This window comes from Paramisgurnus dabryanus, chromosome 3 (assembly GCF_030506205.2).
Source record: "Paramisgurnus dabryanus chromosome 3, PD_genome_1.1, whole genome shotgun sequence".
Lineage (NCBI taxonomy): Eukaryota > Metazoa > Chordata > Actinopteri > Cypriniformes > Cobitidae > Paramisgurnus > Paramisgurnus dabryanus.
In genome coordinates, this window is record NC_133339.1 from 3,796,711 (window position 1) to 3,824,510 (window position 27,800).

General features: G+C 36.4%; 5 protein-coding genes across 6 annotated transcripts; 3 read left to right on the top strand and 2 right to left on the bottom strand.

The window, feature by feature from the left end:
* Positions 1-14: 14 nt before the first annotated feature.
* On the bottom strand, positions 15-6,024 carry dhps (deoxyhypusine synthase). The gene is made up of 10 exons (XM_065253021.2): positions 5,875-6,024; positions 5,334-5,537; positions 5,005-5,157; positions 4,775-4,896; positions 1,854-1,950; positions 1,574-1,660; positions 1,388-1,493; positions 1,204-1,307; positions 989-1,114; positions 15-898 (listed from the first exon to the last, which is right to left on the bottom strand). The coding sequence occupies exons 2-10, from the start codon at positions 5,526-5,528 to the stop codon at positions 803-805; spliced, it is 1,086 nt and encodes a 361-aa protein (XP_065109093.1). The 5' UTR covers positions 5,529-5,537; positions 5,875-6,024; the 3' UTR covers positions 15-802.
* Positions 6,025-7,414: 1,390 nt separating this feature from the next.
* gng14 (G protein subunit gamma 14) lies at positions 7,415-8,739 on the top strand. Its single transcript, XM_065278014.2, has 2 exons — positions 7,415-7,876; positions 8,208-8,739. The coding sequence occupies exons 1-2, from the start codon at positions 7,787-7,789 to the stop codon at positions 8,331-8,333; spliced, it is 216 nt and encodes a 71-aa protein (XP_065134086.1). The 5' UTR covers positions 7,415-7,786; the 3' UTR covers positions 8,334-8,739.
* fbxw9 (F-box and WD repeat domain containing 9) lies at positions 8,344-13,400 on the bottom strand. Of its 2 annotated transcripts, XM_065253022.2 has the most exons (8): positions 13,121-13,400; positions 12,821-12,951; positions 12,564-12,711; positions 10,402-11,275; positions 10,109-10,257; positions 9,816-10,016; positions 9,673-9,738; positions 8,347-9,096 (listed from the first exon to the last, which is right to left on the bottom strand). In XM_065253022.2, exons 2-8 carry the CDS (start codon positions 12,946-12,948, stop codon positions 9,022-9,024), a joined length of 1,641 nt encoding a protein of 546 aa, XP_065109094.1. In that variant the 5' UTR covers positions 12,949-12,951; positions 13,121-13,400; the 3' UTR covers positions 8,347-9,021. The 2 variants fall into 2 exon arrangements, with proteins under 2 accessions (XP_065109095.1, XP_065109094.1); XM_065253023.2 differs by lacking the exons at positions 12,564-12,711; positions 12,821-12,951; positions 13,121-13,400 and adding an exon at positions 11,873-12,429 and having other exon boundaries at positions 8,344-9,096.
* Positions 13,401-17,854: 4,454 nt separating this feature from the next.
* LOC135768364 (myeloid-associated differentiation marker homolog) lies at positions 17,855-19,682 on the top strand. The gene has a single exon (XM_065277603.2). The coding sequence runs from the start codon at positions 18,130-18,132 to the stop codon at positions 18,976-18,978; it is 849 nt and encodes a 282-aa protein (XP_065133675.2). The 5' UTR covers positions 17,855-18,129; the 3' UTR covers positions 18,979-19,682.
* Positions 19,683-26,342: 6,660 nt separating this feature from the next.
* Positions 26,343-27,559, top strand: LOC135768365 (myeloid-associated differentiation marker homolog). The gene has a single exon (XM_065277604.2). It carries the CDS (start codon positions 26,425-26,427, stop codon positions 27,265-27,267), a length of 843 nt encoding a protein of 280 aa, XP_065133676.2. The 5' UTR covers positions 26,343-26,424; the 3' UTR covers positions 27,268-27,559.
* Positions 27,560-27,800: the final 241 nt, after the last annotated feature.

The window sequence follows — 27,800 nt, forward strand, 5'->3', positions numbered from 1 at the left end:
TATGAAACTAAGCCTAAGGCCAAAAACAATTGTTTTTAATAATTTGGTCAAAAAGATTCATTTACACACACTTACTGCTTCGCAGCTGTTTCTACAGTATATACCATTACCATTTGACTACATATTTTCAGCAGAACACCTAAATACGGTATAAATCTCTAAAGTTTCTTTTTTTGCCAATGTTTACATCTCAAGGCCAAAGAAAATAAATCAACAGTACCATTTGTGAACACTAAAACCCAGGACCGTTTTGAGTTTGATGACAACCACCGATAGTAAATAGAGTGACGTAAAACTGCCATCTAGTGGTTATATAATGTATTGAACTAAAGCATATTTCACATACTGTATATAGAGCATTGCACTTTTATATTCACATTTTATACATATTACACTTGAATAATGTGGGTTATTAAATCATCTATTTTCCACTGACAATAAAACTTATATTTTTTATGAACACAAACAGATACAAGATGATGTTCATGCATCTGAGGATGAAATTAATAAAAGCGAGATTGTCCCTTCTAAAACAAAGATACAAAATTAAATATAAAACCAAGTTAAATAGCAACATTCAGTAAAAATAATTTACAATGCAACTGAAACGACCTGCTTTTTAACATATATTACCATCATTCATATGACTGAAAATAGCCATATATTTAAAAGAAGAAACAATAATGTCATGCATGTTCACATGGACCAATTATCCATGATGTTGTGAATGCAAGAACAAACAAACTGGACGACAGGAGGAGAAAGACAGAAAGACAGAGGTTTATGGGACAGAAAAGTGCAGTCAGTCGCTTTTCTTTTCTTTGATCAACCTGCTGGCGTTGTGTGCAAATGTTTCAGCCACTAAAAGTGGAAAAACTATAGCAGCATCCGCATAAACCTGAAGAGAGACAACTTTATGGTTAACAAGATCAGTTAATCCACATTTTGTTATGAAATTGGACATTTTAAATTGTGTACCAAACCTTACCTTAACAGGTGTGGCATCCATGCGGATCTTCCCCCAAGAAACAGCTTCATCCGGTCTGGCTCCCGAATCAGAGCCATCAAATTCCTGTCCGGTGTTGACGAACACAGCAAAATCTGCTCCATTTCTCTGAAAATGATAAGAGATGAGAAAAATTGCCTAAAAATTTATTTAAAACGACAACATAACTGTGCTTTATTTCGGGTCAATGTGATTACCATGAGATTCGCATTAGCGATGTGATGTTTAACCAGACCTCCTCCAAGAATTATCATTCCAGTGCTCTTGGCAAACACGGCTTTGCTGTTAAGTCTCCGAATATCTGCAGTGTCCAAAATAATCATAATGAACTTAATGTTTTTACAAAATATCTGCATTCACACCAAATCCAGAGAAACTCACCCTCCACAATGTCAAGCACCAGTCCGGGGTTCTTGTACGAGTGGAAATAGATCATATCACCCAATGAACCGTCGGTAAGGGCGGGGCTAAACACTGGAATATCATTCTGACAAACAAGGAATGAAGGTTTAAGTTATATATTCAGTTTGGGAAAGGTGATTTATATACATTTTATTTAAATTTCACCTTATAGGCCCAATAGTAAACTGAGTCTGGGTCGTTGATTTCTTTGCCCAGTCTGTGGATCATTTTAGAGGGGGTCCAGTGTGTGCCCTGACACAAATATATAACAATATTTCTCATATTCAACAAGACAAATACATAACCATTGATTAAACATTGACTGCACAAATAAAGGTTTTCAATAAATTAATTTAATAAATCATCATATAAACTAAAAAATTAAACACTACACATACCCTCGAAAAACGTAACACAAAACATACACAACACAATAACTTCTCACCTCCGTCTTTTGTTCCAGCACCATTTGATCTAAAATAGGCATCAACCAATCTTCAAACTTACAATAGTTATCATTTGGTACCAGGAGATTACCTATTCTATAAGAGACAGAATACAGTAAACACATAAAAAATGTGTCAAAAGATTAATTGCGATTAATCACATACAAAAAAAAGTTTTTGTTTTCATAATATATTTGTGTGTGTAATTATTATGTATATATAAAAAAACACACACATGCGTGTAAGAAACATTTATATGTATTTTAAGATTTTGATATATTTAGATATATTTTATGTTTTATATATATATATATATATATATATATATATATATATATATATATATATATATATAAAAATACATTTTTTCTTAAATTTAAATTTTTTTCTTACATTTCTTAAAAAATAATTACACATTGCACACACATATATTATTCAAAAACAAACTTTTATTTTGTATGCAATTAATTGTGATTAATCGCATACAGAATAAAAGTTTGTGTTGCATAATATGTGTAATTATTACGTATATATAAAATTCATATGTACGTAATAATTACACACAAATATTTTGTATGCGATTTATCACAATTAATCTTTTGACAGCCCTAGTATTTTTTTTAAAAAAATGTTATTTATGTATACATTTTTATTTATATATAATATAAAATATATTAAAATCTAAATAAATATTAATATACATGTAAATGTTTCTTAAATACATATATGCATGTGTGTGTATATTTATATATACAAAATAACTACACACAGTGCATACATATATATTATGCAAAAACAAACTTTTATTTTGGATGTGATTAATTGCAATTAATCTTTTGACAGCCCTAATAAATACACACACATGCATGTAAGAAACATTTATATATATATATATATATATATATTAAGATTTTGATATATTTTATATTATATATACATTTAAAAATATACATAAATAAAAATTTTCTTAAATTTAAAATATTTTTTCTTAAATTTCTTAAAAAATAATTACACACATTGCACACACATATATTATTCAAAAACAAACTTTTATTTTGTATGCAATTAATTGTGATTAATCGCATACAAATAAAAGTTTGTGTTGCATAAAATGTGTAATTATGACCTATATATAAAATGAATATGTACGTAATAATTACACACAAATATTTTGTATGCGATTAATCACAATTAATCTTTTGACAGCCCTAGTATTTTTTTTTAAAAAATGTTATTTATGTATACATTTTTATTTATATATAATATAAAATATATTAAAATCTAAATAAATATTAATATACATGTAAATGTTTCTTAAATACATATATGCATGTGTGTGTATATTTATATATACAAAATAACTACACACAGTGCATACATATATATTATGCAAAAACAAACTTTTATTTTGGATGTGATTAATTGCAATTAATCTTTTGACAGCCCTAATAAATACACACACATGCATGTAAGAAACATTTATATATATATATATATATATATTAAGATTTTGATATATTTTATATTATATATACATTTAAAAATATACATAAATAAAAATTTTCTTAAATTTAAAATATTTTTTCTTAAATTTCTTAAAAAATAATTACACACATTGCACACACATATATTATTCAAAAACAAACTTTTATTTTGTATGCAATTAATTGTGATTAATCGCATACAAATAAAAGTTTGTGTTGCATAATATGTGTAATTATGACGTATATATAAAATGAATATGTACGTAATAATTACACACAAATATTTTGTATGCGATTAATCACAATTAATCTTTTGACAGCCCTAGTATTTTTTTTAAAAAAATGTTATTTATGTATACATTTTTATTTATATATAATATAAAATATATTAAAATCTAAATAAATATTAATATACATGTAAATGTTTCTTAAATACATATATGCATGTGTGTGTATATTTATATATACAAAATAACTACACACAGTGCATACATATATATTATGCAAAAACAAACTTTTATTTTGGATGTGATTAATTGCAATTAATCTTTTGACAGCCCTAATAAATACACACACATGCATGTAAGAAACATTTATATATATATATATATATATATATTAAGATTTTGATATATTTTATATTATATATACATTTAAAAATATACATAAATAAAAATTTTCTTAAATTTAAAATATTTTTTCTTAAATTTCTTAAAAAATAATTACACACATTGCACACACATATATTATTCAAAAACAAACTTTTATTTTGTATGCAATTAATTGTGATTAATCGCATACAAATAAAAGTTTGTGTTGCATAATATGTGTAATTATGACGTATATATAAAATGAATATGTACGTAATAATTACACACAAATATTTTGTATGCGATTAATCACAATTAATCTTTTGACAGCCCTAGTATTTATTAAAGAAAAATGTTATTTATGTATACATTTTTATTTATATATAATATAAAATATATTAAAATTTAAATAAATATTTATATACATGTAAATGTTTCTTAAATACATATATGCATGTGTGTGTGTGTGTGTGTATATTTATATATACAAAATAATTACACACAGTGCATACATATATATTATGCAAAAACAAACTTTTATTTTGTATGTGATTAATTGCAATTAATCTTGTGACAGCCCTTATAAATACACACACATGCATGTATGTAAGAAACATTTATATGTATATTAAGATTTTGATATATTTTATATTATATATACATTTAAAAAATATACATAAATAAAAATTTCTTAAATTTGAAATATTTTTCCTTAAATTTCTTACAAAATATTTACACACATTGCACACACATATATTATTCAAAACTTTTCTTTTGTGTGCAATTAATTGTGATTTATCCAAAATATAATATAAAGACCACACCGTTTAGAAACCGTTCCCTTACCTATTAATACCCTGCTGTCGTAGGTCTTTACCACGCAGACTAAACTCTCCAAGGTAAGTGGGTGCTAAACATTTGATAATGTCTTCTTCGATTCCTCCAGCTGTGGTCACTATCACATCTATCTATAAAAACACAGTCAAATACTTAAAGTAATGCTACATAAGATACTTTACAGATGATGATATAGATGCAAGAAACAACACTAATACAGTCAGTGAAATGTGACGTACCATTTTGTGTTGCGCGAGGTAGCGAATGCTTTCTCGCACACCTGAGCTGATCAGGTTGGAGGTGTAGCCCAAGAAGATGGTGCAGCCTGAACCAGCCTGATGAGAATCACTGTCCTCATGTTCCACATGCACAGGCTGCAGTCTCTTCTCTATCTACACCAAACACAGAGACAGTGTAAAGATGCATGTTTGGGTGAAACTTATGAACTAAGTTATTAACCATTTAGTGCTTATCAGATAAGTGATATAATAAAAAGTTGACTAATAAATCATGAATGAGATGCCTCTCATGTTTAAATAGATTACAGCTTTGTCCTGCACACACTCACCATCTTATTGATCTCTTGCACAGCCAGGGCAAAGCTGCTGGCCTGGAAGCCTGTGGTGAGATAGGACTGCAGTAGGGCTTTATAATCCACCCCTTGGTTGAAGTCATAACCTTTAATCCGGGGCATATCGTCTGGCAAAGGACTGCTTTCCTTTAACACAGCATCCCTCGCCACAGAGGGGGCTTGATGTGCCATCACTCTTATCTACAAACAGTAGATTAACACGCACACACACGGTAGTACTATTGTATACAGTATTAATATTTACCATTGCATTGTACTGAATTCTTGCAATATTTTGCAGGTATTACTTTATTTACATGATACCAAAGTCTTCAAAGAACCACAGTTCTTCACAAATCATGTACAAGTGATCTAATGGAAAATGGTGTCAAATACGCACTAGAACCGCCTGCGATCAAAGACTGTAAACAGACTCAGTAATGTATGAAGTGTATACTGTACTTTTAAACGCATGCGCAAACCAAATCTTTTCCGAGTAACCCTTATAACACGGATACATTACTGGTATTATACTCACCACTTTGATTATGTATGTTATACCACTAGCTGTCTGTTTAATATAGGCTAGTAGTTGATATATCACAGTTCTGTACACGCGACCGACCACATGCTACAAACAAGTACGGCAAGCGCGACGGTACAAACTAAATACGAAATTATCAAAATGCGAAGAACCAAAAGGCTTCTTCTTCTTCTTCTATTGCAGTTGGTAAACAACGTCTGGTTGCATTACTGCCCAGAAGGCTTCTTTTCAGACCTAATGTGTTTTTAAGGTCATTGCTACAGTTTAACCCATAAAGCAAAAAAAAAATAAAAAAAATAAAAAAAAAATGATTCGAAGTGAATTCCCATGCTGGTCCATGATGGTTTGGTGCTGGTGGTCACCAGCATACCATTACCAAAACACAGAATTTTTAAGTTTGAAGATATATTAGTTTTAACATTCATTAACATATATTTCAAAATGTATTTCTGTGGCAACAAATACATTTCTGCTTTTACAACTCCAAAAGGCAAAACATATTTTAACAGGCCAAAATATAAAGTTTATAAAGTTTTTTTTGCGGCTGAAAATATATTTAATTTTAACCTTTTTTAAAACCAAACACTCTTATGTTTACAGGTTATAACTAGTGCTGGGCATAGATTAATCTAGATTAATCTCATACAAAATAAAAGTATTTTTTTGCATAACATATGAGTTTCTGCTGTGTGTAATTATTATTTATATATAAAAACACACACATCCATGTATGTATTTAAGAAACATTTACATGTGTATATATATTTATTTATATTTTTCTATTTTATATATAAATAAAAAAATGATATATAAATAAAACATTTCTTAAATGTATTTATATGTATGTGTGTGTGGTTAAATATAGATAATATTTACACACAGCACAAAATCATATATTATGAAAAAATTACTTTTATTTTGTATGAAAAATAACCAATTGTTTCTTCCAATGCAATGCAAATATATACATTTTTTTAATATATTTTAAAATATAAAAAAATGGCCAAAAATAAATTTTTATAAACATATTTCAAATATTTTTCAACAAATATTTTTTTTTTTTGCCGTTTTTTGTATATTTTGAAATGAATTTTAAAATTAATATATTTATGTTGTATTGGAAGAAACACTTTGTTTATGTTATAACCTGTAAATATAACACGTTTAAAAATAAAATAAAATATATTTTCAGCTGCAAAAAAACTTTATAAACGTTTATATATTTAATATATATATATATATATATATATATATATATATATATATTTTTTTTAATGGGAATATTTATTATGGTACAAAACATTACAGTATAGGAGTTACTATAATAAATATTACAGTACACTCTAGTATTTTTCAGGTGTAGGTGCGGTGCATAAATGGTTGGATATAAAGTGAAAGTAGGAACAGTGAGTTTAATATAACTAAATGTATAAATATTACACCAATTTGCATAAAATACAATTTAAATGTAATAAAAAACATAAACAAGCAAATATTTAATATTTATTTGTCATCATATATTTTTACTTTTTTTATTATTATTGTGCAAAATTGTTCTTGTGTATAATCAAACAGTGCTGAACTTTAATGACATTTCTGGCACTGCTGATTTGACCTCTAAACTCATAGACATCACAGCGCCTTTGAAGCTTCTAACAGTGCATGGGTGTGTGTGCGCGCACGTTTTGGGGGGTTGAACAACCCTTTGAAATATAAACACACAGACCAACCGGTCACACACTCTTCCACCATCTCACTGAAGCAAGAACATTTCCCCACTTTTACTCTCCATTATTATAAATTATATTGGGTATATAACAGACTTAATGCACTCTTGAGGTAAAATCTCAGACATGATATTTTTATATGCAGATTGAAGACTTAAGAGACTGAAGGTCCTCCAGAAATGATGGATGTTTACTGCAGTAATAATATTCTTCAGGCCAGAAGAACTGTGGAGCAGCTGAGACTAGAAACAGAGCTACAGAGAATCAAGGTGAGATCCATCTATCACAAAACAATACACATTTACATTTCATAATGTCTATGACAGCATACATCATCTAACGGCTGTTGGAAATCATGTTTAAACAGTAGTAGCCTATTTATTGTAGCTGGCTTCCTGAAAAGTGAACATTTACAATGTATGTATGTTTAAAAATGTTTTAAGTACAAATATCCATTTAGTGTCTCAATTAATATGATGTCATAGAAAATGCATGTATAATAATTATTTAAAAAATGATGAAAATCTCAAGGTTTTGTTATAGCACGCTACTGCGTAGTCTTTTGGTGCTAAATGCTTAAAGAGGTTTTATTTCTGTCAGATTTCGGCAGCAGCGGAGCAGCTGGTTCAGTACTGTCAGGAGCACAGGAGAGCTGATCCACTGCTTACAGGCATCGCTGCGTCCTCCAACCCATTTAAAGACAAGAAGACCTGTGTGTTACTCTGATGTGACAACTGGCTGTCAATCATCAAAACTTTATTCAGCTGAGCCAATAAGAATGCACTTCAATGTATTGTTATCTGTTAAATAACAAATACAATGGAATGATGAACTTGTACATTTGTAAAGCTTTAACAACAAAACAGAATTGCATTAAATTAACAATTTGACAGGAGTCGGCACTCTCTGCAAAAATATAAATAAACTAATATAAGCGTTATTAAGTATTTCAAGTAATAAGCTCTTAAATGGTTTACTTTCAGTGAATCTAGTAGTGCATTTTATATAGGTCGACTTACATGTAAACAATGTAAAATGTACAATTTCTTGTTTTGTTTGCTATACACCTAGAGCGATAAATATTGAGAATTAGAAACTATTTTGGTGAAATAAACTGTGGATGTGCTATAGATTCATGTAGTTGTGTCTTCAGTCTATGTATATTGGTAATAGCTACAAAATTCATCAGTCATCATTTTGTTGAATCCTTCAAGTAATGATTTCTTGATCACACAAAGTAAAACTAAACCCAACAAACTAAATGATAAAAGTGCAAAATCAAACCGGGGAATGTCAGATTTTCAAATAAAAAACTAAAGAGTATAATGCATAGAAAATAGACAACATTATATTGTAGCGAGTGACATCATGTGTATGACATCAACATCGGAAAAGTGGCATCATATATTTTTACTCAGCATCTGGGCCTCCAGACCTCAACATTCATGTCGGCAGAAGCGATGGCCAGTGTATCTGCTTCAACACTTAACTGGAAAGAAAAAAAACCTTGGGTTTAACCAAATCCATGCAAAAAATGCTACATCTTCAGATTTGTTTTTTAAAGGGGACAGAGAATGAAAAACCATTTTTACCTTGTCTTTGTTGAATAATGGTAGTCTACCCGCATACACAAACATACAAAAAGTGCTAAACATGCTAAACATCTCAGTCTCATAGAAATTCCTCTTTTAGAAATGTCAGCCAGAAAACGGCCCAATCTGAAAAACTGATGCTTATGACATCACAGGCATCTCACTGTCCCTCCACTTTAAAATAATTGGCTACATTTTTTGAGTGGCAGCTAAGTCAGCCAATCAGTAATGAGATTGCAAGTTAAGCCAGTAGGGGGAGCCAAATAGGTGCAAAACCACTTGTTTAAAACCCCCACCCTAATAGAGCTCTCTGAGAGAGGTTTTTAGGAAGCTTCTAAGGCATTACAGACCCAAACAAAACATTTTTTGTGTACATGTCACATCACAGAATGAGGATAAATATCCCGTTCAATCATTTTATGTCACCTTTAAGAAAAGTTAAGAAAATTAATAAATGTGAAGTTTGACCATACCCCGTTTACCCCTGCCTGATGATGAAGTGTCCACAGTGTTTTGGGTGGGGCACATGGTAGGTGGACCTGGATTAAAAAAACAAATATGGGCTTCTGGAAAGCTTACATCAACAAAATGGTTTTATAACAGACAAAAGCTTTACCTTGACAGTCCGGTCAGAAGAGCACGTGTAGAGGGTCCCGGGTGAGGAGTGGATGCCCGTGACCATCGCATTGTGAATGTTAAATTTGGAAATGGGTGTCAGGGAGCCATTTTTCAAAGAGAAGGTGTGGACGAGTCCACGATTGTCTCCAGCCCAAACCTCTCGATCGCTGTAGGACATCGACAGCAGGTAGGAGCGCAGCTGTGGACAATAAAAGCAATGTGATTACAAAAAACTTACATTTTCTTTACAGCTGAAACCTTTATTGTTTTATATTCTGTGTGCGTGTATACCTGACGCCTCTGCAGAAGTTTTCCTGCCCTACGGTCATACAGAGCAATGGTTTGGTCTTTACTGCCAGATAATATAAACTGGTCATTAGATGCCAGGGACAGCACAGCATCACTGTGGTGATGAAGACTCGTGACCAATGGATCTGTAGCTATACCGCATAAATTTCAATATTTTAATTATTGAATATATTTTATTATTTAATATTTTTAATAAACATGTATGTACAAGAACTGAAGAACTTCTCATTAGCCTAATTTAATTCATAACAAGATCCCAAGTGTAAGTGACTTACCTCGGGTGTCATAGATGTTTATTTTCTGATCATGTAATCCAGCCAGCACAGTCTCTCCTTCACAGGACATACATAATACGGCAGCTTTGCACTTGTATAGACCCCGCTCAGCCCCTCCCGCTGCAAGATCCCATAGTCTGACAGTGCTGTCGAATGATCCTGATGCCAGCAGAGGCCCACTTGATGCCAGGCACCACACCCATCCACGGTGGGTGCTAATAAAACCCCTGTCCCCTAGCATATGCAATAACGTCCCTCTGGAGCCTTGTCGAAGGTCCCAGAGGTTCACGTTTCTGTCCCTGGAGCCAGAAGCACACAGCGCCCCCTCTCCACCCAACAGCAGGACACAATTCACATCTGCAAAGTGGCCAGAAGGGAGTACGATGTGCTCCAAGGGTGAAGAAGGACTGTCGGACGTAGAACTTTCGGCATCTATCCCCTGTGGCCTGTGAGGGCCATTCTGAGCTCCGATGAGCACATTTTCATCCCCGACCTCTGCATTAACATTCAAATCAACATTCTCCACATTTTCATTCGCGACCTCTGCATCAGTTTTCAAATCTACATCCTGCACATTTTCATCTGCGACCTCTGCATCAACATTCAAATCAACATTCTCCTGCATTTCAGCCGAATCGTCCCCAGCTACCTGTTCTTCGCCATCCATCGCATCAGCTGCCCCTGCCAAATCTTCCCGATGTTCCTCTTGCCCTGTCCAGAAACCAATCAGCTGTTCCATTTCCAAGCAGGCTTTAGACCAGTCAAAGTCATCCTTTGGTCCTACAGGAAATGACGTACGAGGGCCTGACAGTTTTTGAGCTCGAAGTTGCCACACCAGGCGGTCCTCATTGACCCTTCCCAACTCCTGACAGACCTAAACGCAGAAAGACACACGTCACATTTTTTTTACCATATCACATAATAAGATATCCACTCAACTAAAGGATTATTAGGAACACATGTTCAATTTCTCATTAATGCAATTTTCTAATCAACCAATCACATGGCAGTTGCTTCAATGCATTTAGGGATGTGGTCCTGGTCATGACAATCTCCCGAACTCCAAACTGAATGTCAGAATGGGAAAGGTGATTTAAGCAATTTTGAGCGTGGCATGTTGGTGCCAGACGGGCCAGTCTAAGTATTTCACAATCTTCTCAGTTACTGGGATTTTCATGCACAATAATTTCTAGGGTTTACAAAGAATGGTGTGAAAAGGGAAAAACATCCAGTATGCGGCAGTCCTGTGGGTGAAAATGCCTTGTTGATGCTAGAGGTCAGAAGAGAATGGGCCGACTGATTCAGGCTGATAGAAGAGCAACTTTGACTGAAATAACCACTCGTTACAAGCGAGGTATGCAGAAAAGCATTTGTGAAGCCACAACACGCACAACCTTGAGGCGGATGGGCTACAACAGCAGAAGACCCCACCGGATACCACTCATCTCCACTACAAATAGGAATAGCTCACCAAAATTGGACATTTAAAGAGTGGAAAAATGTTGCCTGGTCCGATGAGTCTCGATTTCTGTTGAGACATTCAGATGGTAGAGTCAGAATTTGGCATAAACAGAATGAGAACATGGATCCATCATTACTTGTTACCACTGTGCAGGCTGCTGGTGGTGGTGTAATGGTGTGGGGGATGTTTTCTTGACACACTTTAGGCCCCTTAGTGCCAATTGGGCATCGTTTAAATGCCACGGCCTACCTGAGCATTGTTTCTTACCATGTCCATCTCTTTATGACCACCATGTACCCATCCTCTGATGGCTGCTTCCAGCAGGATAATGCACCATGTCACAAAGTTCGAATAATTTCAAATTGGTTTCTTTAACATGACAATGAGTTCACTGTACTAAAATGGCCCCCACAGTCACCAGATCTCAACCCAATAGAGCATCTTTGGGATGTGGTGGAACGGGAGCTTCGTGCCCTGGATGCGCATCCCACAAATCTCCATCAACTGCAAGATGCTATCCTATCAATATGGGCCAAAATTTTTAAAGAATGCTTTCAGCACCTTGTTGAATCAATGCCACGTAGAATTAAGGCAGTTCTGAAGGCGAAAGGGGGTCAAACACAGTATTAGTATGGTGTTCCTAATAATCCTTTAGGTAAGTGCACGTTATGTCATGAAGAGATGTTAAAAGAACCATTACCTGTGGCAGCACATTTATGATACAGTCGGCAGGAAGATGCGAGGCTATCTGGGTAACTATCTCCCATGGCAACGAAAGAAGACTTGTTCCATCACTAGAAGGGGAGGGGCTCATCCCCGTAGCGATGATAGATGAATCCAAACTTAATCTGTGGGGTAAAATGTCACAATTCTTAAGTTAAAATAAAGCACACAAACATCTATAACCCAAGCAAGCAAAATAAAGTAAATAAGACAAAAACATCATATAATACAGACCGATCAGGTGTGGGGTGTGGAGGGTCATTGCTGTTGATTTTAGATGAACTCTGTGCTTTCTCTGAATTTGCACCAGCAGTGCATCTCTTCGTCTCCTCGTCCTCCAGGGTGACGCTTGGACTTGACATCAACTGAACCACAGAAGAAGAGAAGAATGCTTTAATCAGTTACAGATAGTCTGATTATATTAAACAGTTGTGTTGTCACACTGACTCTGTTGTCTATATGCTTTAACATACATTTTACATGGCACTTAAATTTAACTAAAATAAATATGTATATAACTAGATGGGAACATACCCCCTTTAATGGAAACAGTCTGGAGGAGTAAGGAGTAAAGAGTTCACATATCGCGTCCACTCGGATTTTGTCATGAATTATTGATTATTTTGATAATACACTGCAATCCGTCTTCACATTTGTATGTGTTTCCCGTGACGACGTTGTTAAACCTGCTTTAAACTAGAGCATTTGTGCTGGGTGAGAGTAAAATACAGAGCAACAAATAAAATAGACTTTAGACAGTGTTTTGTAAATAAATGGCAGCGGCAACTGACGCCAGCAGCCGCCTTCAGCATTTCTTCCGGTACACGTTATTCACGTCATTGGTGTGTCGTCACGCGTGAGCGCCAAACTGTTTTAATTTTATCTAATAACTATTTTTTATTTAATATATACTAGATTTTTTTAGGATTGACGTTAAACATTTATTTTAATTAATTTTTCAAGGAAAAATAGAGTACTGAAAAAATATATTATTTTCTTTTAAAGGGAAATTACATCCATAAAAGTCCTATTTTCTTTTTAAATCTTATTTTTATAATGTACGTTTTAGATTCATAAATACAAGTGGTATCGGATTAAGCCCAATATTCATCAGATTAAGATTCAAATGAAGATTTATTTTGAAACACTGAATTGACGTTCAAGGCGTAAAGCTAAAGGACTAACGTTATGGACTATTATAATGCTTTAAATTCCTCTTTTTAAATTGATTGAATTCGATTGTGCACCCTCCTAATTTTTTTCAATTTATTTATTTCATTTTTATTCTGCTTTTATTTTTTTTCAGAAATATTTGTGCATTTACACGGGCTGTTAAAATATTGTTTATTGTTTCAGAGATATTTCAGTTTATGAATGGTGTTTTGTGTTGTGTTTGTTGCACATTTTGATGCCTTGATGACAGGGCAATAATATTAAAATACATCTCTAGTCCCTTCACTTATTTCAGGAAGCTACTTTTCTAATGCCTTAAGTCTCCAGTTAACCTTTACAAAGTGTGAAATAATTCCAGTGCATGATTAATCTGAACAATTATTGTTTAACATTACAGGACTGTTATATATATATATATATATATATATATATATATATATATATATATATATATATATATATATATATATATATATATATATATGTGTGTGTGTGTGTGTGTGTGTGTGTGTGCGTGTGTGCGTGCGTGCTTGCGTGCGCGTGTGTGTGTGTAAAGAAATTAGATTGTTGGTTAATTTTTGTTGGAAAAATAAATACCACCACCTTACAAAACTGGGAAGAAATCTAAAGGAGGTTTCGACATGCTGGATTGTGTGGATATTGCTAAATAAATAATAATTTTAAGATTAAGTGGATCAAAAAATGTTGCTGCACCTGATTCAATATGGTTTTATTATTCCACATAAAGGATGTTGATTTTCCTTAAACTTGTAATATTTTATCTTAAAAATTAGAGAGGAAATTGTTTACATTTTATGAGCAAGCACTACTGGCCTGAAAATTCTGCTTTGTAGTTTGTACATAATTTTTCTCCACATCGGGAGAGTGATTTGAAATCAGACTCCTTCATATGATTTCTAGAGTTGTTCTCACAGTAATTATGGGATTAGTTATCACAAATTTGCTCTCTGTATTTATTATTTATCAAACAGAATTCCAATGTGCTGCCTGTGAATGCTGTCCGAATGCTTCTTCCGGAGTTGCCTTCATGCCTCCGAAGTCATTGGCTCATGAGGCAGTGAGGCAACAAGCTGCCTCAGCTTTTGCATGCATTCTGTCTATAGCAGTAAGTTATATCTTATTTCTCAGCATGAGAAAGGTGTGGCTTGTGAACTGGCTGAAATGCTTGACTTGAGAGTATAAATACAGAAAGTTCAACAGAACAAAGGTGTGTTTTGTATAATCTGTGGAGTAAATTAATATAATAGCCTCCTGTACAACATGATCAAAAACAAACATGAACTGATGTTGAAGTAAGTGTGACTCAAAAGTAAATATACTGAGAATATGAAACAGTGATGGGAGACAGAAACATTTCTAATCCAAGCAGTATGTTTGTCTGTGTAAATATTGTAGGTGTGGACACAAGGTCAAAGTCTTTCTAACACAAACTGGCTTCTCTAGTTACAGCCTCATAATTTTGTTGTTCTTCTGCAATATATTCAAATGCACTTCCTATGACAGTTGACTGATAGAGATTACTATACACGGTGTTAAAGGAATAAGCAGAATATGTCTATAAAGAGGAATTTTTTTATTTCCTCTTTTTAATTTTTTAAAATTTCCACTTTTTTAAAATATGCTCATTTTCTAGCTCCCCTGGAGTTAAACATTTGATTTGTACAGTTTTGGAATCCATTCAGCTGATCTCCAGGTCTGGCGCTAACACTTTTAGCATAGCTTAGCATAATCCATTGAATCTGATTAGACCATTAGCATTGCGCTAAAAAATAACCAAAGAGTTTCGATTTTTTTCTTGACTTTTCTGTAGTAACATTGTTTACTAAGACCGACAGAAAATTAAAAGTTATAAATGGCTAGGAACTATACTCTCATTCTGGCGTAATAATTAAGGACTTTGCTGCTGTAACATGGCTGCAGAAGGCGTAATGATATTACACACTGACACTGCCCATTGAAAGTTACTAAGGGGACTATTTTCGGCTGCTGCGTAATATCAGTGCGCCTCCTGCAGCATGCAAAGCCCTTTGCTGCGTCCGAAACCGCCTACTACATACTATATAGTACGCGAAAAGCAGTAGGCGAGGCGAGTAGTATGTCCGAATACATAGTATTCGAAAAACAGTATGCGAAAAGTACCCGGATGACCTACTACTTCCGGTTAGATTTTGCAGTGTGCATACGATGGACGCTTCACTATCCCATGATGCCCCGGACGAGGAGTTATCCAACGAAGAAGAAGAGGCACGCGGCTGTTTTCGCGCTGAAATGACATGACGTGATGACGACGTATGTCACGTGATGTAGCAACATGTAGTGATGGGCAGAGCGAGGCTTCGTGAAACACTGAAACAGTTGAATCAATTGTGTCGAGGCTTCGAAACATGAATCGAAACCGCCTCCACAGTGACACCTAGTGGTCATTTGCACGTATTGCCATAGAGCAGCCTTGACAAGGTTTTAGACGAGCGCTGACAAATTGTATCCCACATGTTGTTTAATTTATACGAGTGATCAGGTGGGAGAGTGGATAATGTCTTCGACTCGCATGCAAAAGCCCGCTGGATCGAACCCCGGAAAACGCATTGTTATTACCGTCGTCACAATTAAGTTACATATTTTTTGTTGTTGTTTTAACATCTGTTTGACAACTACATGAGCTTTTAGGCTCATCATTGTCAATAACTATAAGCTGGTCTATTTAATAAATAAATTGAATAGAGATAAATACCACATAAACAATAAGAAATTAATAAAATATATCAAGCCACCATGTCACATATAAATATCTGCTGTGTGTGGAAGGACTTAGCCTACTTCTTTTTTTACAGATAATTTCTCCAGCCTTTGAAAAACTCCTCTCACAAAAACCCACAAGGTCAATATGCGTTTATTTCACTTTTATAGATATGTGCGATTGTGTTGTCTGTTCCCGACCGTGCCAATCAAACGCTGATTCGGCAGACCACACCTGATGAAACACTTAGTGAAACACTTCGAGGCTTCGTTTGGTCATAGTCACGTGACATGGGTGTTTTGAATCACGCTTCGGATCAGTGTTTCGACACATCTGCGCTTCGGGATCTCGCAAAGCTTCGGAACGACTGTTTCGCGTCAGCCATCCCTAGCAACATGGCGGATGTAGTACGTCCGAATCTCATTCATACTACCCGGATTCATACTATACAGTACCTACTGTTTTAACGCCAAGTAAGTAGGCACTTCATCTAATTCAGAACCTACTATACAGTATGCGGTTTCGGACGCAGCCCTTGATTATTATGCCAGAATGAGAGTATAGTTCCTAGTCATATCTGTCTAGAAAATAGCAACTTATAATTTTCTGTCGGTCTTAGTACACGATGTAACTACAGAAGAGTCAAGTTTTAAATTTCCAAACTCTTATTTTTTAGCGCAATGCTAATGGTCTAATCAGATTCAATGGATTGTGCTAAGCTATGCTAAAAGTGGTACCGCCAGACCCGGAGATCATCTGAACGAATTCCAAAACGGTAAAAATCAAATGTTTAACTCTAGGGGAGCTGGAAAATAAGTATTTAATGTAAGTTTTATTAAATTGAAGCTAAGCCGTATTTTCTATTTGCTGAAATGGATGCAACTTCTAAGCCAGAAATAGTAGTGATATTCTCGCTAATATTTATTCATACAAGCTCATAGCATCAGATGGTAAAACTTGAACCACAAAGAGGCGAGGGATGTTTAATGTTTAGTTAATAGACATATTGATCAAAAGATAACTCAAAAAGATACGGTGCATACTGGAATTTATTGAATATGCAAGTTTGTTTTTTGTGTAATTTTATTTCTAAAAACAATTTAGATAGTTTGCTAACAATCTGCATTATGAAAACCCTCATCAAATGACATAATTTCTCATCATACTCATGTCTCTATATCCCTATTTCACAAATGAGTGTTGCATGAAAACCATAATAAACCTTATTTGTTAAGATTCTTATCTTATTTACACAAGATCCACCCTATGTCTTATCTTCTCTTCAATTATTTGAATTTCACATCGACTTGACATTTGCAAATCAAGGCCATTTTGCTATAGCTTTAGTTAATAAAACAATGAGTTATCAAGAGGATGTGGCCAATGTGCTGCCCCTCCCTTTACTTCTTTCCTTGAGGGCACGGACATTACGTGCACAGTAACCCGGAGGAACAGACAGGACAACAGTGCAAAAGCCAAACAGAAAATTATACTGGAATGGTGAGCAAGTATGAGAGACCTATCAAAGAGAAGAAAGGAAACTGATGACAGATTTTGATTTAAAAGGCTGAAGGAACCAGATCAATTTTCAAATATACTCCAAAATGTCATCATGGTAACTCTGAACATCAAATCCTTAACAACACCGGTCGGAATTGTCCGGATTTTCGAATTTGTGCTGACCTGCATCACTTTCAGTCTGGTGGCTTCTCAGGGTCACAGGAATAGTTCATTTTGGGCATGGTGCATGTTCACCTGGTGCTTCTGCTGTTTCATGACCCTCCTCATCATTATTCTGGAGTTCACCAGCCTCACTAACAAGGTGCCCATCTCCTGGGATGACTTCACTGCGGCGTTTGCGATGCTGGCCACCCTGATGGTGATGGCAGCCTCGGTCATCTACCCTAAGTTTTATGTGTGCTCGACGTGCGCTCATGGGATTGTAGCTACGGTGATGTCCTGTTTGTCTTTTATCCTGTACGCAGTGGAAGTAGGTCTAACCAGAGCGAAACCCGGGGAGATCAGCGGGTTCCTGTCCACTGTGCCCGGCTTACTGAAGGTTGTGGAGGCCTTTGTTTCCTGTATTATCTTCATCTCGCTGGACTCAAACTTTTACAGTTATTTTCCTGGGTTGCAGTGGTGTGTGGCCGTCTACTCCATCTGCTTCATCGTCTCTCTTCTCATCATCCTCCTGACAATCTGTAGGTTGTTGGCTCGATGCCCCTTTCCGTTTGATAAATGTCTGACGGGTTACAATGTGCTGGCGGTTATGATGTACATGACGGCAGTGGTTATGTGGCCACTCTACAGCTTCCGGGACAATCCGAGACCAACGGTATGTAACCCCTGCTACTGGGACAACCTGGTTGTTGTGTCGGTGATGACCTGCATCAATCTGATTGTATACATTGTGGATACAGTTTACTCAGTGCGCTTGGTCTTCCTTGTTTCACCTGCCTAGGAAAAGGACAAACCATATAACCAACGTATGACATCAGGCAAGAAGTAAAGTTTTAATGTGGAGTTTAGTTTCAGTAATAGAATTAATTTAATTAATACAAGATTTATTCATGTTATTTGGGTAAAATATTAGCTTAAAGTGAAAGTTTTTATGAATGTTTATATATGTCTGATATAATATGTAGGGGTGAGTGGGGCACAAACAAATGTAGGGTTCATTGTAACACGGCGCAGAAAAGGTCAGAAGAGGTCAGATGAATACAGTTTAGCGTAATATGAAGTTTCAGTTTTAAAACACATGAATTACACTTGCGATTAACAGTACAATGTTGCAAAACTTGTTTTCTTACCCTTGTAACTTGATTTACACCTTTACAAACCAGTTTTTACTAATGCAAATTTATTTTACACCCCCACCAATTTTATCTTTCGCAAGCAAATTTTTTTGCTGTCATTTTACCTTCATATATAGTCCCACACAAGCTGTGGATAGCATGCTAATGTAAAGCCCGATGATTTAAAGGATCCAAAGATCCTGTTCTGAGCAATAGTAAACCTGTCAACTGTTTCACTGTTTTTACAAAATTACATTTCTTTTCTTTTAATTGTTTAAATTCTCATTTATCATGTGTTTCTTATTCTATGTAGCACTTTGAATTACCTCTGTGTATGAAATGTGCTATACAAAAATAAACTTGCCTTGTATTTACCCAAGCAAACATCGCAGCACTTTTTGTACAAATAACACATATACAATCCTATTCATTATATTACAAAATAACCACAGAAAAACAATCACAACAAACGAAAGACAGAGAATCATTTAAAACGGCAACTAAAATGTTTTAGATATAGCACATCAGCTTAGAATAGACTATTTTTTATATACTTTAAAAAGTGAAACGTTGAATCAACTTCAATGGGTAACACTAGACAAATATTTTTTCAACTTAAAATTTCACCTTTTTAAGTTTTTGTAGTGTTACCAATTGAAGTAACTTGTTAAAGATGATCTTACTTTTTGGACTTTTAAAGTGATATAGTAGCCTACATAACTACATTTATATTTTCACATTATATTATCTATTTGGCAGATGATTTTATTCAAATGCTTACAATGTATATAATATAATAATATTACACACACACACACACACACACACACACACACACACACACACACACACACACACACACACACACACACACACACACATGTTGGTATATGTGGTTTACGGGGACATCTTCAAAGACGCAATGCATTTTATACTGTCCAAACTGTTATATTCTATTCCTTTAACCTACCCCAATCCCTAACCCCAATGTCACAAAAACCTGTTGCCAGTCTTTAATCTATGAAAAACTATCATTTAGTATGTTTTTTTTAGCGTTTCAGTTTATGGGGACACTCTCTGTGTCAAGTGGTTACAAGTGTGTTCTGGTAATCGCCCAACTCTTTTCCAAAGCGTTTTTCATAATATATATATAAAACCCAGCATTTTGTTTTAAAAACCATATATATATATATATATATATAATAATAATAATAATAATAATAATAATGCATTTTATTTATAATGCGCTTTTCATATACCCAAAGCGCTACAATAACATAGCAAATACATCAGAATAAAAACAAGTACAAAGCAATTACAGAAATCAAATAAAACAACAATTGGCATAAAAAGTTAGACATTATAAGCAGTCTTAAAAAGATGTGTTTTAAGCGATTTCTTAAAAGAACTTAAAGTGGGAGCGTTACGAACAAAGAGAGGAAGTGCATTCCATAGCCTTGGCGCGGCACATGAAAATGCTCTCTGATCCATAGTTTTTAATCTGCAAGAAGGTTGGTTAAGGTGGAGAGAGTCAGCAGAACGGAGAGAACGAGAAGGTGTGTAAATGCTGACTAAGTCAGCAATGTAAGAAGGGGCAAACCCTTGAACCGCTTTATAAGTCAAAACTAATGTTTTGTAATCAATGCGATACTGCACCGGAAGCCAATGCAAATTGTATAGAACACCTTGAATGTGCTGGTATGATGCTGTACGTGTTAAAACTCGTGCTGCTGAGTTCTGAACATACTGAAGACGTTTGACAGATTTTGCAGGTAGTCCAGAATAAAGGGAATTACAGTAGTCGATTCTAGAGGTGATAAATGAATGAATAACCCTTTCAGCATCAGCATCAGAAAGGAAAGACCTAATTCTACTGATGTTCTTAAGATGATAAAATGCCATTTTAACAACACTCTTTATATGTGCCTCTAAGGTCAGGTTAGTGTCAAATATCACACCAAGGTTACGTACTTGCGAGGATGGATCAGAGGGGGTATTATCAATTTTCAAATTAAAATTCTGACATTTTTGATGGTAGCCGGTGTGCCAATAAAAAGGATCTCGGTCTTAGAGCTGTTGAGTCTTAAAAAGTTCTGACGCATCCAAAATTTTATTTCTTGTAAACAGGCTGTAAGGACATTAGAGGTAACTGCAGCATCAGATTTTGTACTGATGTAAATCTGGGTGTCGTCAGCATAAAAGTGGTAGCCTAAGCCATATTTCTTAATAATTTGCCCTAATGGTAACATATAGATGCTAAAGAGCGTGGGACCCAGTACCGACCCCTGAGGTACACCGTGTCGAACCTGAGTAATATCAGATTTGTTATTTCCCAGGATAACAAACTGAGATCTATGTGTGAGGTAAGAAGTTAGCCACTTTAAAACAGTGCCCGAGATGCCTGTCCAGGTTTTTAATCTGTCAAGTAGTATGTCATGGCATACTGTATCAAACGCTGCACTCAGGTCCAATAGAACCAAGATAGTTACAGCACCAGAATCAGCAGAGATTAAAAGATAATTCATTACTCGAACTAAGGCAGTTTCAGTACTATGTCCTATACCGAAACCAGATTGAAAAGGTTCTAAGAGATTATACTGGAGCAGGTGGGAATGTAGTTGTGACATAACAACCCTTTCCAAAACCTTAGCCAAAAACGGAAGATTCGATATAGGCCTATAGTTGGTTAAATCAAGTGTATCACCTCCAGGCTTTTTAGGGACTGGTGTGATAGCTGCGACTTTAAGTTCTGGCGGAACAATCCCAGTTGTGAGAGAAGTGTTCACTATATTGACTATAAGGGGTCTGATTGTCAGCAGACATCCCTTAAGAACAGTGGTTGGTACAGAGTCAAGGATACAAGTAGCAGAATTCATTGTCATTATTACTTTTGAGATGGAGTCTTCAGTTACAGTAATGAACTCAGAAAGAAATACAGAGGAGGAAGCAGGTGTTAAAACCTCAGTTAGCATAGCCAAAGGGGCAGAGTCAATAGATTTATAAATATCCTCAATCTTTTCCACAAAAAAGTTCATGAACCTATTACACTGTTGCACATATGGACATATGGAGGGCTTATTTGGTATAATGATGTGATTAATAGTCTTAAAGAGCTTGTTTGAGTTACCATCACAATTACTGATAATGTTTGAGTATTATTCAACTCTTGCCACCTTGAGTGCCTCACTATAGTGAGAGAAGTGCTCATCAAACATTTGCTTGTGGACTGTTAATCCTGACTTCTTAAATTGTCGTTCTAGTTGTCTGTTTTTCCCTTTAAGTAATCTCAGTTCACTAGTGTACCAAGGTGATGTTTTTGAAAATGAGACAACACGTTCTTTCCTAGGAGCAAGAACCTCCAAGGTAGATGATAGGACAGAATTATAATCTTCCACAGTTTTTAAATCATGATGTTCTGAAATTAAACTTGCAAAATGATCACAGTTGATATTCTTAACATTTCTAAAACTAATTACTCTCCTTTGAGAGACTAGTTTTGAGGAAGGGAGAGGTAGGTTAAAGGAAAGAAGCTTATGGTCACTGATAGGTAATTCGTGGCTCTCAAGCTGGTTAATGTCCACATCAACTGAACACACTAAATCAAGTGTATGGCCTTTATTATGGGTGGGAAAGTTAACATGCTGAGTAATGTTAAAACAATCCAACGTGTCCATAAACTGAACTGTGTTTAAACATGTTTTATTATCCACATGAATGTTAATATCACCTAGAAGAACCATAGCTGGACAAATAGAACTGGCCAGGGCAAAAAGTTCTGTAAGTTCCCTTGTTAAACAGAGGATTAGGTTTAGGTGGGCGGTAAATGGACAGGATAAGAACTTGAACAGCAGCATTAACTTTAAAAGCAATGCACTCAAAAGATGACATGGTAGGGATGGTAATTTCAGAGACTGATATATCAGATTTAAAAATGACAGCAAGACCACTGTCACGGGGTGACTATATAGGGCGGAACCAAAATGAAGGAGATGGTTTCCGCCCGGACCAAATTTTTAACCCATTTTACTTCCTGGTTCCCATGGCAGCACAATTTGAGCTCACGAGAAGCAGGTGCGGAAGATGTGGATGGCGGCTCACGATTGGAGGATGCAGGCAGAAGGGACACATAAATAGGCCCAGAAAAACACAGAAAGGGAGAAAGAGTTGAGAGGAGAGCTGATTTCCGGGGCGAGCTCCGCTCCGCCTAAGGCGGACCACTATTTACACTTCCTGTAAAGCGCCGAGGGCGCCGTTGATCCGTGGAACGCTCTAAGAGCGGACGGAAAGAGTGCGGGCCCAAGAGAAGCGCAGAGGAAAGAGTCGTGGCTGTTTCGGATAGCAGAGCTCCACGGGAAGAGAACGAGTGCTTGGCGACTGTGTCTTTCTCTTTTTTTTGGCTGCGGTCCTCTGGTGAGGGTGTTCTGTGCCTGTGATTGTTGGATGCCACCAAGGATTGGAACTGAAAGACTAGGTGAAGAAGAAACGCTAAGCGTGGAGTAGTCGACGAGGGGGAGGAAAACAGTGGTTGTTTTGCAACCGAGGCCCAAAGGGTGCAAGCATTACCTGTTCTGTGGTGTTTGTCATTCCGGCCCCACCAAACGGAGAGAGATCAGCGTGGGCGAGCCGCAGAGCTGCCTTAAAGGTGAAGCAGTCGTGTGAGTAATATTGCTGTTCATCTTGAAATCAATACGAAGCATTACCTGTTCTGTGTTGTTTGTCATTCCGGCCCCACCGAACGAAGAGATAAGCATGGGCGAGCCGCGGAGCTGCCTTAAAGGTGAAGCAGTCGTGTGAGTAATATTGCTGTTCATCTTGAAATCAATACGAAGCATTACCTGTTCTGTGTTGTTTGTTATTCCAGCCCCACCAAACGGAGAGAGATCAGCGTGGCCGAGCCGCGGAGCTGCTTTAAAGGTGAAGCAGTCATGTGATTAGTATTGCTGTTCACCTTGAAATCAATACGAAACATTACCTGTTCTGTGTGTTAATCATTCCGGCCCCACCGAGCGGGGAGAGACAAGCGTGGGCGAGCCGCGGTGTTCATCGGGATCACACGAGGCGGTTCTGTGCCTTTATCTTCCTGCCCAACTCTACCCCCACGGAAGGCAGTCCAACGCCCTTACGGCATTCCAGTTTGAGGGCGGCTTCATTCTTAAATTCACGAAGTGTGTGGGTGTAGTGCTGTGGGTGGGTCCCTGTCTTCACTTGTGTGTGTGCGCTTGTCGCTTGGAGTGCTGTGCTGTGCCTTATATTTTTGACAGAAGCCGGATCGAGACCCAGGGGGCTGCAAGGAAGCCCGGGCCATTTGAAGTCTGCGGGGCGTGAGGAAAGGCATATGCCCGTTGGGACCCTTCGGGTGCGCAGTGGCCAGGTTCTCTGCCCCGACGGGTGCCCCCACTCCCCTTTCGCTATGACGACCTGAGGGCCGAGGATGATGTCCTTTTAATTATTTAATTCCCCCTATTTTAACGTTTAATAAAAGTTGTTAAATTTTAATACTTTGTTTGTCTGGTCATTGGGGTGTTTTGGGACCTCCTCGTGGTGGAACTAGGGGAAGCGTGACCCGCGACAGGGGCGGTCCGCTTCTCCGACCTGTGACACCACCACCATTCCCAGTCAACCGAGGTCTGTCAATATACATATAGTTCGGTGGAGTTGTCAAATTAAGATTTACAAAGTCATTTTGTTGATGCCAGGTTTCACAGAGACATAAAATGTCGAGCTATCGATCCACTATAATGTCCTGTAGTATCGCCGTCTTATTGTTCAGTGAACGGACATTAAAGTGTGCAAAGTTTATAGAGTCACGTTGTAATCTAACAGAACAAGTTCTAGTTATTGGTGGATAACGTAGATTTGCAGGGCGAATACTATGACTATCCACACGCGTCGCAGGATGCTGAAAGCGGGTAGAGAGAATGTTAATTCCAGATGCTGTTGTGAGAAATTTATGACGTAAACCTCGGTGACAGTATTTCGGTCGCCGCAGAAGATGCATCACGCGCAAATTTCTTTGAACACAACTTGCAGGCGGCAAACAGTGGCGAAGTGAAATCAGTTCAGAGAGAGAGTACCTTATCATGTCGAGATTCAGATGGTAACAAATCAGATCACCACAAGTGAGTTACGAAAATAACTGCAAAAATCCAACAGCATCGCATGATGAAACAATAACTCCAGCAGACTGAGTAACCAAGTCAACAGACCGACACCAAGCCGCAAGTTGCGGAGAATGCCGCCAGAGCAAGGTAAAATCCAGGACAGAGCAAACGAATCCACCGGCACCAAGGCTGATTAAATCCGGAGCACGAGCGAAGTAGGTCCACAGTCACAACGGTGCACTGCACACCGGCAAGCCCCGACCATGCTACACAGTGCTCTGGAGTGCTGCACGTCGCCGATTCAACCATCACAGAATACACACATCAGGTGTGCAAAGTTAAGACTGTGACAGTACAGTGAACACATAAAACAATAAAATCCAACGTTAAAATATAGATTAATAAAACAGTTCCGGAGATATATATATGGTTTCAAAACAAAAATGCTGGGTTGTTTCAATTATGGACATGCGTTAATTTAGCCTAGTTGGGTTTGTTAGAAAAAATCCCAGCATCATTGGCTGTCCTTAGTTTTGTTTGACACATATTTCTTATCATACTCATCTCTCTATCTTGTATAGCCCTATTTCACAAATGAGTGTTTCGGAATATATATGACAAACATAAACCTTTACTGTTAAGATTTTTTATTACATTTACACGAGATCCACCCTGTGTCTTATCTTCCCCTCACTCATTTGGACTTTTACAAATCACGGCCCATTTGCTATAGCTTTAGTTAATAAGACAATGAGTTATCAGAGGATGTGGCCAATGTGCTGCCCCTCCTTGTACTTCTTTTCTAGACATGGACATTACGTGCACACTAACCTGGAGGACGTGACAGGACAACAGTGCAAAAGCCAAATAGAAAATTATACTGGAATGGTGAGCAAGTATGAGAGACCTATCAAAGAGAAGCAGCTAAACTGATGACAGATTTTGATTTTAAAGACTGAAGGTGCCAGATCATTTTTGAGACTCAATTTAAGTGAATAAACTCCATTCACCATGGTAACCCTGAACACCAAATCCGTTACCGCACCGGTCGGAATTGTCCGGATTTTCGAATTTGTGCTGACCTGCATCACTTTCAGTCTGGCGGCTTCTCAGGGCCCCTCAACTTTTTCATATTGGGTTTGGTGCATGTTCACCTGGTGCTTCTGCTGTTTTATGACCCTCCTCATCATTATTCTGGAGTTCACCAGCCTTAATACCAAGGTGCCCATCTCCTGGGATGACTTCACTGCGGTGTTTGCGATGCTGGCCTCCCTGATGGTGCTGGCAGCCTCGGCCATCTACCCCAGGTTTTTCGCGTGCTCGACGTGCGCTCATGAGATTGCGGCATCTGTGATGTCCTGTTTGTCTTTCATCCTGTACACAGTGGAAATAAGTTTAACCAGAGCGAAACCCGGGGAGATCAGCGGGTTCCTGTCCACTGTGCCCGGCTTACTGAAGGTTCTGGAGGCCTTTGTTGCCTGTATCATCTTCATCTCGCTGGACTCAAACTTTTACAGTTATTTTCCTGGGTTGCAGTGGTGTGTGGCCGTCTACTCCATCTGCTTCATCGTCTCTCTTCTCATCATCCTCCTGACAATCTGTAGGTTGTTGGCACGATTCCCCTTTCCATTTGAGAAATTTCTGGTGGGTTACAATGTGCTGGCGGTTATGATGTACATGACGGCAGTGGTTATATGGCCACTCTACAACTTCCGAAACGTTCCAGAATTACCAGGATTCATATTCTGGGACAACAAGGTTGTTGTGTCGGCAATGACCTGCGTCAATCTGATTGTATATATTGTGGATACAGTTTACTCAGTACGGTTGAGCTTCTTTGTTTCGCCTGCCTAGAAAAAGAGCAAACCATTTTAACCAATCTATTGCATCAGGCAAGGGAAGGTAAAGATTTAATGTGGGGTTTTGTAAAATTAATTCAATTAATACAAGATTTTTTTGGAAAAAATATTGTCTAAAAGTTCTCTTATAATTGATTATGTATGTCTGTTATAATATGTTATTAATTAGATGTTATATGCTGTTATGGTAAACTAATAAAATAAACACTTTTTTTTACAATATACAAAATAAATAGTTACAGTATAGCTTTTGTAACAAAACGTGCCTATAAAGACATCTAAGGTAAATTATTAGCCACTATATACAGTATATTATGCTTGAAATATCTTTAAACGTATAATCACCTGAATGTATTTAAACAGTTGTATATCAATATGACACATGAAACATTTTTTTTAAGCACACATTTGTGGACAACACTTTTATGATATATGTGATGCAACAAAACATGAGCATTTATCTCTTAATGACTTCATTAGTGTAACTTTTAACAGCCTTATATCTCTTTTGCAATACAGTTCAACTTT

Coding starts and splice junctions, on each gene's coding strand:
- dhps (XM_065253021.2), bottom strand. CDS start 5,528: ATGGCACATCAAGCCCCCTCTGTGGCGAGGGATGCTGTGTTAAAGGAA. Junction 1,951..4,774: donor CGACAGCAGGGTATTAATAG/GTAAGGGAACGG, acceptor TGTCTCTTATAG/AATAGGTAATCTCCTGGTAC. Junction 1,115..1,203: donor TCGCTAATGCGAATCTCATG/GTAATCACATTG, acceptor TATCATTTTCAG/AGAAATGGAGCAGATTTTGC.
- gng14 (XM_065278014.2), top strand. CDS start 7,787: ATGATGGATGTTTACTGCAGTAATAATATTCTTCAGGCCAGAAGAACT. Junction 7,877..8,207: donor CAGAGCTACAGAGAATCAAG/GTGAGATCCATC, acceptor TATTTCTGTCAG/ATTTCGGCAGCAGCGGAGCA.
- fbxw9 (XM_065253022.2), bottom strand. CDS start 12,948: ATGTCAAGTCCAAGCGTCACCCTGGAGGACGAGGAGACGAAGAGATGC. Junction 11,276..12,563: donor TCATAAATGTGCTGCCACAG/GTAATGGTTCTT, acceptor TTCTGCGTTTAG/GTCTGTCAGGAGTTGGGAAG. Junction 10,017..10,108: donor AACTTCTGCAGAGGCGTCAG/GTATACACGCAC, acceptor TATTGTCCACAG/CTGCGCTCCTACCTGCTGTC.
- LOC135768364 (XM_065277603.2), top strand. CDS start 18,130: ATGGTAACTCTGAACATCAAATCCTTAACAACACCGGTCGGAATTGTC.
- LOC135768365 (XM_065277604.2), top strand. CDS start 26,425: ATGGTAACCCTGAACACCAAATCCGTTACCGCACCGGTCGGAATTGTC.